This window comes from Medicago truncatula, chromosome 7 (assembly GCF_003473485.1).
Source record: "Medicago truncatula cultivar Jemalong A17 chromosome 7, MtrunA17r5.0-ANR, whole genome shotgun sequence".
In the NCBI taxonomy this organism is placed as follows: Eukaryota; Viridiplantae; Streptophyta; class Magnoliopsida; order Fabales; family Fabaceae; genus Medicago; species Medicago truncatula.
In genome coordinates, this window is record NC_053048.1 from 12657175 (window position 1) to 12673235 (window position 16061).

A 16061-nucleotide genomic window follows, 5' to 3' on the forward strand; every position below is an offset into this window, starting at 1 on the left:
GTTGTTGCTTCAAGAGTTGCCTATGAGCCAAAGATTTCGTCATATACAATGACTCCAACTTCGCCCACATCGATGTCGCGGTAGCTTCTCTCGCGACATCCAATAAGACCTTATCTCCGAGACATAACACAATGGCACTCTTTGCCTTGTCTACCATCTCACGCTTCTCCTCTTGTGTCAAGGTTGCCGGCATCGCCGCTTCACCCTTCAATGCTTCTACACACTTTTGTTGTGTCAAAACTGCTTGCATCTTAACCTTCCACAACTCGAAATCATTACTTCCGGTAAACTTCTCGATGTCCCACTTTGACTCCATGATACCAACTATCAATAACGCCTATGCCCCACGGTGGGCGCCAATTGTTGTGAATCCTGTTCAAAAACCTTCACACCCATGAAATAAACAATGATGTGTGGAGCAAGAGATAGTGGTAATCAATGAGAACAAATGGTCTCCAAGCAAACAACAACAAAGCAGCCCTAGACTAGTGTATAGCAAAACCACACAAAGAGATACCAAAGCAAAACAAGATAAGCGGTAAAAGAAAGAACAAAACACCGAGAAGATTGTTGACCCAGTTCAGCCAATATGGCCTAATCTGGGGGAGAGAATAGCTCTCCAATCCAATATGAGAAAGTGTTACAAAAGGTTACAAGAACTCTAGCCTTCAAGCTTTACACATGAACAAACCCTAGATTCTACCCTTTGGTGTTTCCCCACTCTCACAATATGAACCCTAAAAGCCAAGGTGATTACAATGTTTTTCCCAACCCAAGAGACACTCTCAACAAAGACACTCAACCCATTGGTTCCCTCTGAAGACAATATATACTAGTCTTCCTCTGAAGAAATCGTGCCACGATTTCCCCAAATCGTGTCACGATTTGCAACGGACCCAAGGTAGACAAGTCCTTATCAGTGATACTTAACGAGCAAGTTTCTGAATCGTGTCACGATTTCCCAAGATCGTGCCACGATTTGGCGTCTTGCAAACTAGCTCACGGCCACTTGAAATCGTGTCACGATGCCAAAATCGTGTCACGATTTCTCTGTTCTTCCAGACCACAAATTTGAAGCCAATATCAACAAATACATTTTGGCTGATTGGCTCTTTGATAGGCTAGCCTCCCTTATGCTTAAAAAAAAGAAAAAAAACATAACAATTTTTTTAAATTATTCATGTTTACTATGGAACCATTAGTTTTTGGCCTAGGTGGCTACAAAAATCCTAGGGTTTGGGGAGGACCATTATACGTCGGATTACTAGCTAAATTTGGGATTTGATTTGCTTTATTTTAACGACTATTAATGACTATTAATATACTAAGATTGAATGTTTCAAAACAAATATCATGTTTATAAAAATTCACAAAATTTAAAAACTATATGATATTTAATCACATCATCTTATTTTAACATACAATACACTAGTTATAACATATGTAAATATCTACTATCGAAGCATATACCAACCAATGTCTAGATTATTTCAAAATGTTTACACACGAACATTGATGGTCGGTTTTAGTCAAGTGTATCAAATAGTTTACCAAATAATAAAGTAATAAGAAAAGTGTCGTATTCACAAGAATTGTCGTTTCAACCAAACGATGCGTAGTATGTATTCATCTCAGTAGAATGTTTCAGATCCCTACACAATAACCTTTGCGACATTTACCAACATACCCATTTTTTTTAGGACAATCCTTATCTGTTAGACAAGGAATTGGCATAAAAGGAAATGAAGAAGTGGATACTATCATGGCAAGAAATATTGAAAGAAATACACTCAAAACATGAACAAACTTTAGAGTTTCAACCATATCTTTTCGTTTATAATTTTTATATAACAGATAATATATTATTTGATCTCTTTATAGTGTAAAAATTCTATGGTCTCGTAAAAATGATCAAATAGTATAAGATTTTTTAATAACTCATCCTAAAATTAGAACAATCATCAAGTGTCTCTTAGGTATATCATATGTTGTTTTTGTCCCTTTATCACTCATAGGAAAGAGGCAAGATAATAAACTTAATATATATTATATATACAGAAAATAATCTCTTTCGACTCTTTTGAGTTGCCTTTTTCTTCTTCCAAAACTACTCTCAACCTTCAAACAAATAGATAATTGTAAATTGAAATGAAAAAATTTCAAGGAAAATTTTGGTAGTGTAATGTGATTTTGCTATAATTTTTTTAACAAAGAAATTTTCAAGGAAAGCTTCAAATGAAAAATCTATTTGAATAGTTTATCTTAAAATGTCATTCTAAGTATTTCATCATTTCGTTATAATTTTTTTTATACTAAAATTTTGAAAAAATCTCTAAAAGCTATACAAAGTTTTCGTAACAACAAGGTAGGTTCTTTAGAAGAAAATATATTGAGGTATAATATTTGTCGCGTCATTTTTCGGAGAACAAGCTATTTAATTAGCATAGACTCGCTATTTTTATTTCACGACTGAACTTTTTATTTTAAAATAAAGTGGGAAAAAGTTATAATAAACCACATTTTTAAAGATTTATGGTTCGAGGGTTAGTTACGTTTAGGGAAGGTGTTAGCACCCTAAACGTTTGTAGTACTCTACGATTGATTTTATTCAACTTTTTGTGTCATAACTTACTTGCTTTTGAAAATGGAGTTAAATAAAGAGTAGTGATTAAAAGAAGAAGAAATTGTTTTTATTTACATTTTTTATTGATTTGGAAGGATGAGTGTCCTTTACCTACATACCCGTGAGGGATCAAAACCTCGTAGTTCGGGATAAAAACTCCGTTTGATTTGTTTTGTGTTTTTTAGTTTTGAAAAAGTTTAAAATAAAAGGCCAAGTGGCAAAATAAGTTTGTTTGTATTTTTAACATTGAAGACAATTACTCAATATGAAATTAGGTAAATTAACATTTGATTAGGAAAATAAAAAAATAAAAAAAAAACTGGGGATCAATAAAGAATACAAATGCAGGTATTTTTGAGTTTTGCACTATTTGTATGTTTTTGTTGTTTTTAAATAATAAGTGAAATCTAAACTAAAACTAACGGAGCAATAAAAATAAAAAGTAGTTATTTTATAGTGACGTTGGATCACCACACAAAAACCCTTTAACCTAAACTATTTATAAAGCATAAAGGAAAATAAAAAGACGCACGCGCACACTCACCTTTCTCATTTATATATTTTACATTGACCTAGAATACATTCTAAAATCTGTGCAATAAAATAAATGACGGAAAATAAATATGCATGAATAAATAATACAAATGCAGAATAATAAATCTAAACTAATAAAATGAATGAGAAAAAGAAAAATAAAGATGCTAAACGAAAAAAATACATGCAAGAAATTAAAAAAAATAAAATGTAACTCAATTGGAAAGTGCAGCCTCTAATTTAAATGAAAAGGAATGGATAAGTCACTAAATTCATCTCTAAAAAGCTTGGTTTGCAGGGTTTTTTTTGGAATATTTGTGCTTGTAAAAAATGTGTTGTTAGGTAAAATCTCTTATTTTTTAACTCGTCTTGCTATACTTAACTAATTTTAATCTAATTTTTTCCTCCACACTTTTACATTTAATGTTTATCTAAAGTATCTCTTATTTATAAATGTTAATTTGTTTCGTTATACTTAACCTAATTTTTCCCTCGACACTTTTGCATTTAATGTTTATCTTAAGTAAAATAAAATTATGTTCCTAATTAGATGCTATTTTTTTGGAAATGAATAACCCTTAACCTGTCTCGCTATATGTCTTCTATAACTTATAAATGTTAACCCGTCTCGCTATACTTAACCTAATTTTTCCTCCACACTTTTGCATTTAATGTTTATCTAAAGTAAAATAAAATTATCTTCCTAATGAGAATAAGCTAAGTGCCACCATGAGAATGCTACACAGTATGTTATGAAAGTGTCATAAAATATTATCATAGTTAGAATATTGTATACCACTCTTAAACATGAAACCACTATGATCCGTAGATGTGGACTCAAGTGTTTTATTGTCCTTCAAATATGACACTATAAAGTTGGTTAATGGACAATTGATGAATCATGATGAGGGACATGAGTGTTCAAGATGATATTTTTCCCTCCTGCATAACAGGAGATATATCTTTAGGACTCTTGATGAAATATGATTTTACTATTTCATGACCATGTTGAATTAAGTCAGTATGAGATATTGAATTTATTCGTTAATCAGTATATTTTGGGATCAAGAAATATAAATATTGAGCTATAAGGGTGACACAATATATGTCTTGTATTCAATATAGATATAGTAGGGCAAAGGAGTAATTATACACATGAGCATTATCACGAAAAGGTTTGGTAACAATGATGAGTTGCTAGATACCGCTCACTGTTTGTAATATTAAATATAAGATTTAATATTATTTCCCACGTTACAAGAACTTATAGGGTCACACACAATAGAACGGTCAAAGAATACATATAAGTAAGACTTTAACTTGGGGTGCAATTAGCAATTGATGATGATTAGTTCGCAAAGGTTAATGTGTTACTGGGCTTATAGAAGCCCGATAATGATTACTTGAATTGTAGAGGGCGTAAGTGGTTTTATAAATAGTACATTTGTGCTAAAGTCAAATTGTCACTTTGGAGAAAACCTAAAACCGCAGATCAAACCATAGTTCTCTCTAAACACCTTTAATCCTTTGGCTAGCACCGAGAACCAAAGGAGAGCTGTTCGTGTGGACCAGTAGAGGCACTGCTACGTTGTTTTGATGTGGTCGAGATCTTTTCTTCACTTGAAGAGGTGACAATTTCATAACTGAATCATGTCAATTTTGTAATGTTCAAAGAAAAGGGAATCGAAAATTTTAATTTCCGTTGCCTTTATGATCATGATTTCCCTTCACATTTTTGTTAGAATTATTAAGATGAAAGGTTTAGTAGGGACTAGTTTAGCTGGCGATTTTATTTTGAAAAATTATCATGCTTTATTTGATAAAGGATAAAAGATATATGCCTTTATGACACATGTGAGCAAGACTCATATATGTTTACTTTCAAATGTAACTTTAACTAATACTATTAATTTATCTCAGAATATGAAAAATAAATATTGAACATATCTATTTACAAATGGTAGTTTAGTTTAGTATTAGTTATATACAAAATATACACACTTATTATATTAACAAATTGTATTAATGTAAAATGTAGAATTGTTGTTTATAAAGAAGCACAAAGAAAGTCTTGAATTATCTGCATCTACTAATCTTTTTATTTTTTCTTTCTATAAATATTCCCATTTTGTTTATTTTTCTTTTGTAATTTTATGAATAAATTACTTATAAAAGATAATACAGAAGTCTTTTCTATGTAATGGTGACACAAATGACATCATTATTTCGCTGGGGATCACCAGCTTCAATTTTAGTACTCGCTAATGATAGAAAATGATAGAATATTGTTGTTGACATTCAAATATAGAAAATCATATCTCAATATAGTTGTCATAAAAGTTAAATTTTATTTTATCTCAACTATATATAATACATAGAAGTAGATGCTCCTACGTACTTAGCAGTTGTAATTTTACGATAGGATTCAGATAATGAAGATGTTGTCATCTTTGAGATTTATTATGGCAATATTGTATATTGTCTTTTTGCATTCCAATTTGTCTCATGCACGAGGTTTTGTATTTGCTTTTACTTATTCTCTCATAGTTTTTTTTTTCTTTTTAAAATTATTTTGATAGTTTTCTTCATCACACAATATTTTATGAATTATATATAAAAGGTTAAATTTTGCAAAGAGAAACAAATTGATCAGTTACAAGAAATAAAGACAATTTTTGTTTTTTTTAAAAAAATAAATGTGATTTTGTTCCAAAAAATATCTATATATGATTTTGTCACATAACATATTGTGGAATAAATTTAAGACAAACTTCATTTTATGCAGAGAAGTTATATTCAGAAATTTTAAAGATTAAATTGATATGAATAATTGTTAATTTATTTCAAACTAACTCAGTATATGACATTTCTTTTAGATTAACTCATTAAATTATATTTCCATTTCTTATTTCACAATTTGCAGATGTAATAACTGGTTTTGGGTCTGCTTCAGTACAGGTGCTTATAATTAAGTTGTATATGCAAATTTATTATAATATTATCTTAATAATTTATTAATATTTTATAGATGAATTTTATAGATAGGAAGAGAATATCCGATTTCATTCAAGGGGTTCCAAAATTCTTCAAGTATTCCTAAGCGTGCATCTTTTCCATCTAATTTTATCTTTGGTGTCGGTTCTTCTGCCATGCAGGTACACGTTCATAGTTCTTAGGTTAATAACTTTAAATATTTTAAGCTATTTCATTATTTAAATTTTTAAATAATGAAATTAATGATAAGAAAACAAACTTCTTTAATTGTCTTAACGATAAATCTAGTGATGGATTTAGAGACGTATTTTACAATTCCCACCTCATAATTCTTCTCATTAATTTTTTTTTTAGTATCGTAATTTTTAAATATAGTAAACAATTTATTATTTATAACAAGTTATAGTTTCTGAATTTAGATTGAAGGAGCTGCTCATGAAGGAGGTAGAGGATTAGGAGTGTGGGATGATAATGTTGAGCGACACAGAGGTTTATTAATTGATTTTATTATCTCTCTCTCTTTCTCTCTATATATATATATATATTGGTGTCTTGAAACAATGTTACTTTAGTTTCTTTTCAAGTGCAATTTATGTCTTTGTATTCAAACAAATGATATGAGTGATTTTTTGGGTGTTTCATGAAAATTATTTGTGCTTTTTGTAGTATTTATTATTCCATTATATATTAACACTATCTTTATTAAATTACCGATCAAGACTATTCTTTACAAAGAAATATTTATTGTGATATTGATCTTTCAAAAGGACAAAAAAATATAGATTTTTTTTGTCAAAATAGTCAGACGCTTAGAGGGAAATAGATAAAAAAAACCTCATATAGTAATCAATTTTATGTATTATTATTTATTTATCTATTTATTTTGCTTCATTCATTAACAACTTGCAGCAACGTTTGTGGATGGTGATAAGTTTTCTACATTAATTGAACATTACAAGCGATACAAGGTGAATAGTTAGAATCTCATATGCCTTTTGATTTTTCTTTTATGGTGATAAGTTTATCTACCAAATTTCATGTTTTAACTTTTTTTTTTTTTAATTTTGTAGGAGGATGTACAACATTTGAAGCATCTTGGAGTGGATTCTTACCGAATGTCTATCTCATGGAGTAGAGTTATGCCAAGTAGGTTTTTTTTTTAAATAAAGTAATATAGTAAGTATATAAGATAAATGCTTATAAATGGGCCAATAATTTTTAATAAAGAGATCAATTCCATTTTATTAAGATAAATGTCCCTTACTTTATTCTCTAGTTGTACCTTGGTGTATAAGAATTTTTTTAGTTTGTTTAGGTTTAGTCAAAAAATAAGTAATATACTTTTGTTTTTATGGAAATAAATGGCCATTACTTTTCCTACCTTATGAGTTTCCCTCCCACCTTATTCAGATTCTAAAATTTAAAATGTTTTAACATGATTTTATAACATTTAAATTCTATAATTAAACTGCATAGGATGCGCGAGAAATCAATAGTGTTGAAAGAGAAGGAGTCAAGTAAAAAATATAATTAATTATATAATATGTATTCAACGTTTAACAAATATCTTCTTCTTATCTATATTTTTCAGTACACAACCTCACCAATAAATGTAACCTTTTATATTAAAATAAAAAAATACTTTTTGTTCAAATTAATAATATATATATATATATATATATATATATATATATATATATATATATATATATATATATATATATATATATATATATATATATATGACCTCTTTTTCATATTTAACAAATAGACTTATCTTTGTCTTCATTTTGAACAACTAAACACAGATGGAACCTTGAGAGGGGGGATAAATAAAGAAGGTATCAACTTCTACAACAATTTGATCAATGAATTACTTAAAAATGGTATAGATTAAACCGACCACATTCCTTATAATTTTTAAAAGTTTTTGGTTAAAGTACATGTTCATAATAATTTTATTTTTTAATTTACTTTGTAGGTATTGAGCCTTTTGTGACTATCATGCATTTTGACTACCCGCTTGCCCTTCAACAAAAGTTTGGTGGTTTCTTAAATCGCAGCATTGTGTAATTAATCTCATCTCATCTTGCTATTCAATTTTCAAAACATTTGATTAAATGTTAGGGAAATACTGCTTCTAGCGAATTTTCTTGTGAATAAATGTTAATATTGCAAATTAGTCTGCACAAGACACTATAGAGTTTCATCATGCACATTTTATTTATTTACCTTAAAATAAATTGCAGGCATCATTACAAGGATTATTGTGAACTACTTTTCAAAACATATGGAGATAGAGTGAAGCATTGGACAACATTCAATGAACCAACCGCCACACCTATCCTTCACATGCATGGCATTGATAATGACGCTGCTGAACGATGCCAAGATACAGGAAAGTGTTCAGAAGCTTATACAATCCTTCACAACTATCTTATTTGCCATGCTGCAGCAGTAAAGTTATACAGACAAAAATTTCAAGTATGTTTTATATATCATGTGTTAAAAATATAATAATATAATGATAAATGCAAATGGGTTTCAAAATTTGATTTATGATGGTAATAAATTATCTTTCCCCCTAACAAAACCACTATCATTTTCCTATAAAAAAAAAGAAAGAAAAAAAGTCATCGATAGTTGCAATATAACTTTTCCTGTCATGTTTGACACACAAGACTCATTAGCTTGACTTTGAAAATATTGAAGATTTAAAGAAAAAAAATTAGTAGGCGGTTGCACATTTTCAAGTACAATAAATTAATTAATAATTTGATGTTGATTACGATAAAAATTATACTAGTTTGTTTATATAAAATAAATTTAATCAGGTTATGTTATGAAAATTTAAATTTTATCAAACATTTGATGCAGGCAACACAAGGGGGAGAAATTGGACTTGTTTTACAAGCTCAAAATTTTGTTCCCTATAGTTCAAAAGAAGAAGATGTGGATGCTGCTCAAAGATTAATGGATTTCACTTATGGATGGTTAGTGCAAATAACTTTCCATATGATCATCACTTATTTCTCTTGTGTTAACTTTTTCAAAAACAATTAGGAAATGGAAAATTTATGATTAAATGAAGTGTCATTGTTGATCATTTTACAATTGTTGATTTAAACTCCTTTTTGAGGTTACAAGACCAAGCACTTACCACTAACGTTAGAGCAGTGATTGGCATACATCCTTATGTGGCAAACACCTCTTGACCTCCACTTAAAAAAATGACATGTGGCAACGTGGGCTCCACATATCCACCAACTGTCTCTCTCTTCTCTTTTCCTTCATCCCTCTCTTCTCCGATGGACCGCCGCCGTCGCCCCCACCACCACCACCATCATCATTATCGATCCCCTTCCTCACCACCACCATTTTTACCATCACCGGATCTGCTCAGATATGTCTTAACCGCCGTCGCCCAGATCTGCGATTTTCCCACACTTCGTTCTTTACACCACCGCCACCGTCAACCCATCACCACCGCGTCACCATTGCTCTCAACTCTTATCTCGCAATCTCATCTCTCTCTTCCTTCACCCTCATCGGAACACCCACCATCCTCTATATAAACCATCCTGTTAGTGGAGGAGATCAGTTTACGATGTCAATAGGGGTTGGTATGCCTTCAATATGATTTTTCATTACCAAAGCATTAGCATTATTCAAACTATTAAAGGAATTATTTGAGGTTTGCACTACCGTAACAACAACTGGGTTTCTCATGTAAAATACCCCACATGAGGTGGAAGTAGTGTGGAATGGTCTTTCCTCAAATAATTTCATTAACAGTATCAGAGATGGATGTAGTGCGGTTAGTTATGAGAGCTTGAGAGAGGTCTGAGAAAGTTGCAGAGAGATTTGGGGAAAGAGATGATTAGTGGATGATTCAGAAAAAAAAAATTAAATAAAAATGCCACATGGAGGATGTTTATTGGAGGTGTACAAAGTGTGTATAATGTGAAGTGGTCCACCTATAATTTTCCCTAACGTTATACGTCATAAACACTTATGTTATGTTAATTACTAGTTTGATTTTATACACCTTAGTTTATACATATAAAAATACATAACAACATTAAATTTTTTTAATTTTAATCAAACAGGGTTTTAAATCCAATATACCATGGAGATTATCCACAAATAATGAGAAAATTAGTAGGGAATAGGTTGCCTGAATTCACTAAAAAGGAGAAACATATGCTCAAAGGAAGTTTAGACTTTATCGGAGTCAATTATTATATGTCTATCTTTGCTAGACATGAATCAAATAGAAGCAAAATGTACTATATTGACAATTTTGATGCATTAGCTGCAACTACAGGTAAGCTAATATTTCTCGAACTACATTTTAATTATATGATATGAATAATAGAAAGGAAGTTCTACAATCATATTCACTAATTCTTGCTCATTCTTTCACAATTGTAGAATTTAATGCAGAAGGAAATACCCTTGGACCTATGGTGAGATATAAGTGAAAAGAAAAATGATGGTCATGATATTACTTCAATATTTTTGTCTTCTTAAATTTTTTGTTCAATGTTGGTAATTTGTAGGAACAATATAGTAAATTTCATGTCTACCCCGAAGGATTATATAACATTTTAATATACATAAATGAAAAGTACCAAAATCCCAAAATCTACATCACTGAAAATGGTTAGTTTTGTTTTTATATTTTTTACATTGTAATTTATATCTATAATTTTTTCCATAAAAAATTACAACCAATCTTTTTTCTTGTAATCATCTTGATGTAGGTATTGCTTCTCCCAATATGACAAATCCATTGAAAGACGAAAATCGGATCGCTTACATTGCAACACATATAAATGCTACTAAAGCAGCAATTGAGTATGTGTAATTTATCCTTATCAATAAATATGAGAGTATATGAAACGTCTCATTATATGTATAATTAAAACTTTATCCTTTACTTATTAATATTAACTTTAATATGCAATTGTGATGTCAGAAATTAATTTTGATGTTTTTATTAACAGCAATGGTGTAAACGTTCGTGGTTACTTTGCCTGGCCGGCATTTGATACCTTTGAATTTCATCAGGGCTATTCTGGACATTGGGGGCTTTATCATGTTGACTTTAATGATAATCTCAAGCGTGTACCAAAGGCTAGTGCTGAATGGTATAAAAATTTGTTGACATCGAATTGTTAACAATAAAACACTATTGAGCTTGAATTATACTAAAAAGGAAGCAAATGGAACAAGCCTAGAGAAATAGAAAATTAAATTTCATTGAAATTTATTTGATTTCAATGAATCATTTCTTATTCAAAATTATCAAATGCTTGCACATTTGTACTTTCAACTTCTCATTAATCTCAATTGGATTTTTGTAAGCCAAAGCTTAACAAACATATACATATTTTAGTTTATATTTTTGCAAGATGTATATATAAATAGAGTTGCGTTGGAAAAACTATAAATGACAAAGAAAAATTAAATAAAGCAACCAAATAAATTGCAAAAGACAGTGTATCAGTATTTTTTTATTTTTATTTTGATGTCACCCTTATACACATAAAATAAAGGTAGACCATTTAACACCTTACAAAGTGCCTATGTACCTTTCTCATTTTTATGAATTAGCTTATGATTCGTCACTCATATCAACAATTTCAAAATTGTTCTCCAATACAACATTCACCTCGATAAATTTTTTAAGAAGATCATAATGCAAGAAAAAATAAGTTACTGTAAGACTTATAAGTAAATATTGGGCGTGGGGGGAAGCTTTTTGTGGCTTTACTTTTCTTTAGTTTAACATCCTAATCAGAATCTAAGATATTCAGATTCTGATGTAGAGTCTGAGTGCAGCACATTAAGTACAAAACACAACAATTCAGAAGTAGTCCAGTCCTCTTGCACTTCCAAGGGATTTCAAGTATATATACATAACAGATAGTATAATGAAGCTCAAACAAACATGATAGCTGATATGATTCATTCAGTCTCTTATCAGCTCTTGGAAGTAATAATGCATCGAATAATCGCTTAAAAGTAATAATGCATCAAATATAAGTATATAAAACTTCTTAAGCATTTCAATTTCCAACAATATATAACTAGGACGAAAGATAAGAAGGACTACTTGATTGAATTTTATATTTCCTAATTTAGGCCTTTCAATTCCCTTTGAATATTTAAATTAGGAACCCCTAATCCCATATTAGGTTCTTAAACTCCATGCCATGTACTTTTTGACATAGCTATTTAATCGAAGTTTTAAAATCTACATCTTATACTATATAAGGCAGACAAGGTACATTCAATATTAAACAAGGCACACAAGGTATCAACCACATGAATAAAATATAGCTAGCAGCCATATAATCTCAAACACCAATCAACAACACATAATAGGAAACATCCTAACATACATTTGAATACATGCCTGTTTTAGCTTATCCAAGACATCAGTATAGAAAAATGCATGATTAATTCAAATAGAACTGGTTTACAAAATTTTCCTGCAGAAAAAATAGAGGAAATTTTACCATATTGAACCTCCAAAAGACCTTTAGATTCAACAAGTGGTATTTTTTTTTTATGCATAAAAACTTGAATGCACATCAGTCAATGTTGGACTTGGTGTTAAAACTTTTGAAATATAGATAATTAAAAAGGTTTAAGGTTTCTCACTAAGCAAAAAAACTTGATTTGGCATGGTGTTGAATAGTCACAATTTCATGTTTTAATTAGTTTTAACCTTCACTATCAAGATTCAAGACCCTTTTTTAATACTTTTGCTTCCTTCAAAATTCTATAAACTCCCCGTGTGCCTAAGCTAATAACGAACTTGTTCACACAAATATTTCTTCATAATTATGCAGAAAATCCAAAGGTTCCCAAAATTCACTCGATAAAAAACTATGATTCTCCATTATGATACTTGTAATGGTATGTGTTGGAACCTTAGTTGGTATTGGTGAAAAATTGAACAGTAACGCCAAGGCTTATTTCTTTGAACTGATGTGAGTAGTGTTGGGAATAGGTCAGGCCGGCCTACAGGGGCCTACGGTCTGGCATGTTTTGGCCTGGCCTGGCCTGGACTGTTTAGTAGATAGGCCTAGGCTTAGGCTTTTTAGAAAGTCTGTTTAGTTAAATAGGCCAAGCTTAACCTATTTAGTATGCCAAATGAACTATTTGATGGCCTTGATGTGAAGTAGGCCTGCAAGTAGGCTTTCAGGCCAGTCCAGGCTTTTAAATAGGCCAGGCCAGGCCTAGAAAAAGGCCTATGATAGGCCATAGGCCAGGCTCAGGCTTGTGATTTATTTCGTAGGCCAGGCTCAGGCCTATCAAAGCCTGGCCTGGCCTGGCCTATTCCCACCTCTAGATGTGAGTGACATTAAAGATTTTTTTTGTGTGCTTTTGTCTTAGTCACCAAGCAAATTCTTTGGCCCAAGTTTTCTTCCACAATTATTGTTGATTTCAGTTGCAAAGTTCCTATATAAACATAGGACTCTACATCAGGGCCGTTCCTATGAATCCGGAGGCTCGGCTTTGTAAGTGAAAAGAGGCCCGTAATAAAATAACAACGTATTTTTTTTAAAAGAACAATGTTCTATTTAAATTTTTTAAAAGATAAATACAATGTACCTTATATGTGTGATACATCCAAAGATGAAAATCACTATTGAATACATGAGGAACCTCAAACCACCCTCCCAAAAAAATACACACCTAACACCAAAAGCAAGAGGACCCAATTCTATAATAGGCCTAAAACAAGACAACTGACGAGGAAAAGGAAATCAAATCGGAGAAGAAAAAAAGGAAAGTCCGATGGAGTGATGGTGATGGAACGCATGGTATCAGAGAGAAAAAGAAATTTTGTTTTTAGTAGGGTAGTACTTAGTAGTATTACCGGCCTATATTTTTTTTTAGGCCCATACCTTGGTGAGGCCCGGTTCCATTGAACTCCTTGCAGACCCCAAGGTCCGGCCCTGCTCTACATATAACTCACAAATCAGAGCAAAGAGTTCTCTAAATTTTTAGAATTTCTTTCTCTCTCCTCCCCCTCTCCCCCGTTGATTTATCTAGTTCTTTTTCTTCATCTCTTTTTTCTATCCCTTGGATTCCGAGTTGGTCATAGTACCAGTATGGACGTAATAGTCATATTGAGCATGTAATTCTACAACAGTTTTCAGTGGTCATATTACCATATAAGTTTGGACGTCATAGCCATATTGAACCTGTAATTCTAGAATAATTTTCTACATTATAGTAGAAAATCAAAACAACGATCTTGGTTGTATTATCCCAGGAACGTCGTGCACGTGGTTGATCAACCTAATAATATTTTCGATAGCTGAAAATTCGTTTTTCAAAATCCAAAAACAACATTATGAGTTTAAAAGACCAAACCCAATTTTTCTCATGGATTATTCAACAAGGAAACGCACATGAAGAACACCAAACTTACCCAAAACTGAAGTCTAGCGACAAGTCCATCAAATGGTGCTCCCCGACGACATCTCATTTTGTGTTATTTTTATTTGGATGGAGAGAGTACAACATTGCAACTTGTAATTAATCTCTACTCGCGTGGGTCTAACACCGCTCGTACTTTTTGTACTTATATAAATAAATGAATTTCTTTCTTTGAAGTAAAAAAAAAAAAAAAAAAGGTTGTTTCCTCTGTTCTCTGATAGGAGGTGAAATAAAAAAAATTAAATTATTTTGGTGACTTTCTATATTGTATAACTAATTTTTCCCAGCCAATCATTTTTTGACCATTCCAATTCAGACCCTTACATTAATCCGATTAAGAAAGGAGGCTTCGGCTGCAAAAACCATTAAGGCATATTGTTATTTTATAACATACCATTAGTTTTTAAATAAATATTGTTACTAAATTTGTCAACAAAAAAAAAACTATATATTTTCTTTTTGACAAGGAAAAAAAAAAACTAAATATATATATATATATTTTTTTTTTTGAAAGGTATTCTGATATCGTGAAATAGTAATTTTTCATTGGATATGAACTGATTTACACATATGGTAAATGGAAATGAACTCTTAAGTAATCTAGCTTGTGTTTAAATCAGATATCACACAATACTTTCTCAAGTTTCAGTGGTCCTTCTTCTTTCAAGATTTCCACGTACTTTCTCATCTGCTGAGATCAGACATCACAATATGGCAGATGTTTCTTATTTATTAGTATATAAGTATTTATAATAGTAGTATATATATAATATAATGCAATTTATTTCAATTATAGTAACAACAACAAGTGAGTATGCCGCAAATATAGGAATTTGCTCCGATAGCGATGCACCTTTGGGGGCATTGATCACATGGCACCGGACCAAGGCAATTAACAGCACCTGAAGGGTGCAAACTTGATGGTGTTGGTCCTGCTAAAAAATTAAAATTCACAATTTCAAAACTCATTTTAAGCTATAGATTTATATGTTAATAATGATGTACAAGATTATAACAAATTGTTGAATTAAGCAAAAACTTTCCTTTAAAGAAAGAAAGAATATTGTTTGTTAATTTTCTTACCCGAAGCCAGGACAAACGCAATGCATAAAAGTCCGAAAAGAAAAGATCGGAAAAAGTGTGTTGCCATTTTTTGTGAAGATTTCATCTTAGAGCTCTATTTTATTTTGTTCTTGAGATATGCATAGCAAACTTCAGGTTCGTTAAATATATATAGTACGCATTTGATAAGAGTAAATTTTTGGAATTATGTGGAGGGTCGAGGATGGTCTATATTGGATTAAGAACAATCAAACAAGTTAGTTAGATACCGTATTTAATTTATTTAAAATCTTAAAATATTGAGTTTATGAATCATCTCAGTTATAAAATATTCAACCTCTAATTTTTTAAACAATGGGACTTTCAACCTCACATTTACTACAAC

The 16061-nt window shown here is 30.9% G+C and overlaps 1 protein-coding gene and 1 long non-coding RNA gene across 2 annotated transcripts; one reads left to right on the plus strand and one right to left on the minus strand.

Annotated features, from left to right (window-relative positions):
• Window positions 1-4312: 4312 nt before the first annotated feature.
• Window positions 4313-11335, plus strand: LOC25497953 (beta-glucosidase 24). The gene is made up of 15 exons (XM_024770821.1): window positions 4313-4370; window positions 6081-6115; window positions 6199-6312; window positions 6571-6619; window positions 7052-7119; window positions 7222-7297; window positions 7960-8037; window positions 8133-8220; window positions 8401-8635; window positions 9029-9144; window positions 10261-10478; window positions 10586-10620; window positions 10714-10816; window positions 10918-11011; window positions 11161-11335. Exons 1-15 carry the CDS (start codon window positions 4313-4315, stop codon window positions 11333-11335), a joined length of 1542 nt encoding a protein of 513 aa, XP_024626589.1.
• Window positions 11336-15134: 3799 nt separating this feature from the next.
• LOC120577154 (uncharacterized) lies at window positions 15135-15833 on the minus strand. Its single transcript, XR_005643211.1, has 2 exons — window positions 15698-15833; window positions 15135-15549 (listed from the first exon to the last, which is right to left on the minus strand). It is a non-coding gene; the product is annotated as an uncharacterized lncRNA (long non-coding RNA).
• Window positions 15834-16061: the final 228 nt, after the last annotated feature.

Excerpts from the sequence above, each read along its gene's own strand:
- LOC25497953 (XM_024770821.1), top strand. The coding sequence starts at position 4,313 with ATGAGCATTATCACGAAAAGGTTTGGTAACAATGATGAGTTGCTAGAT. Across the intron at positions 8,038-8,132 it reads CAATGAATTACTTAAAAATG|GTATTGAGCCTTTTGTGACT; the intron begins GTATAGATTAAA and ends TTTACTTTGTAG. Across the intron at positions 8,221-8,400 it reads TTCTTAAATCGCAGCATTGT|GCATCATTACAAGGATTATT; the intron begins GTAATTAATCTC and ends AATAAATTGCAG.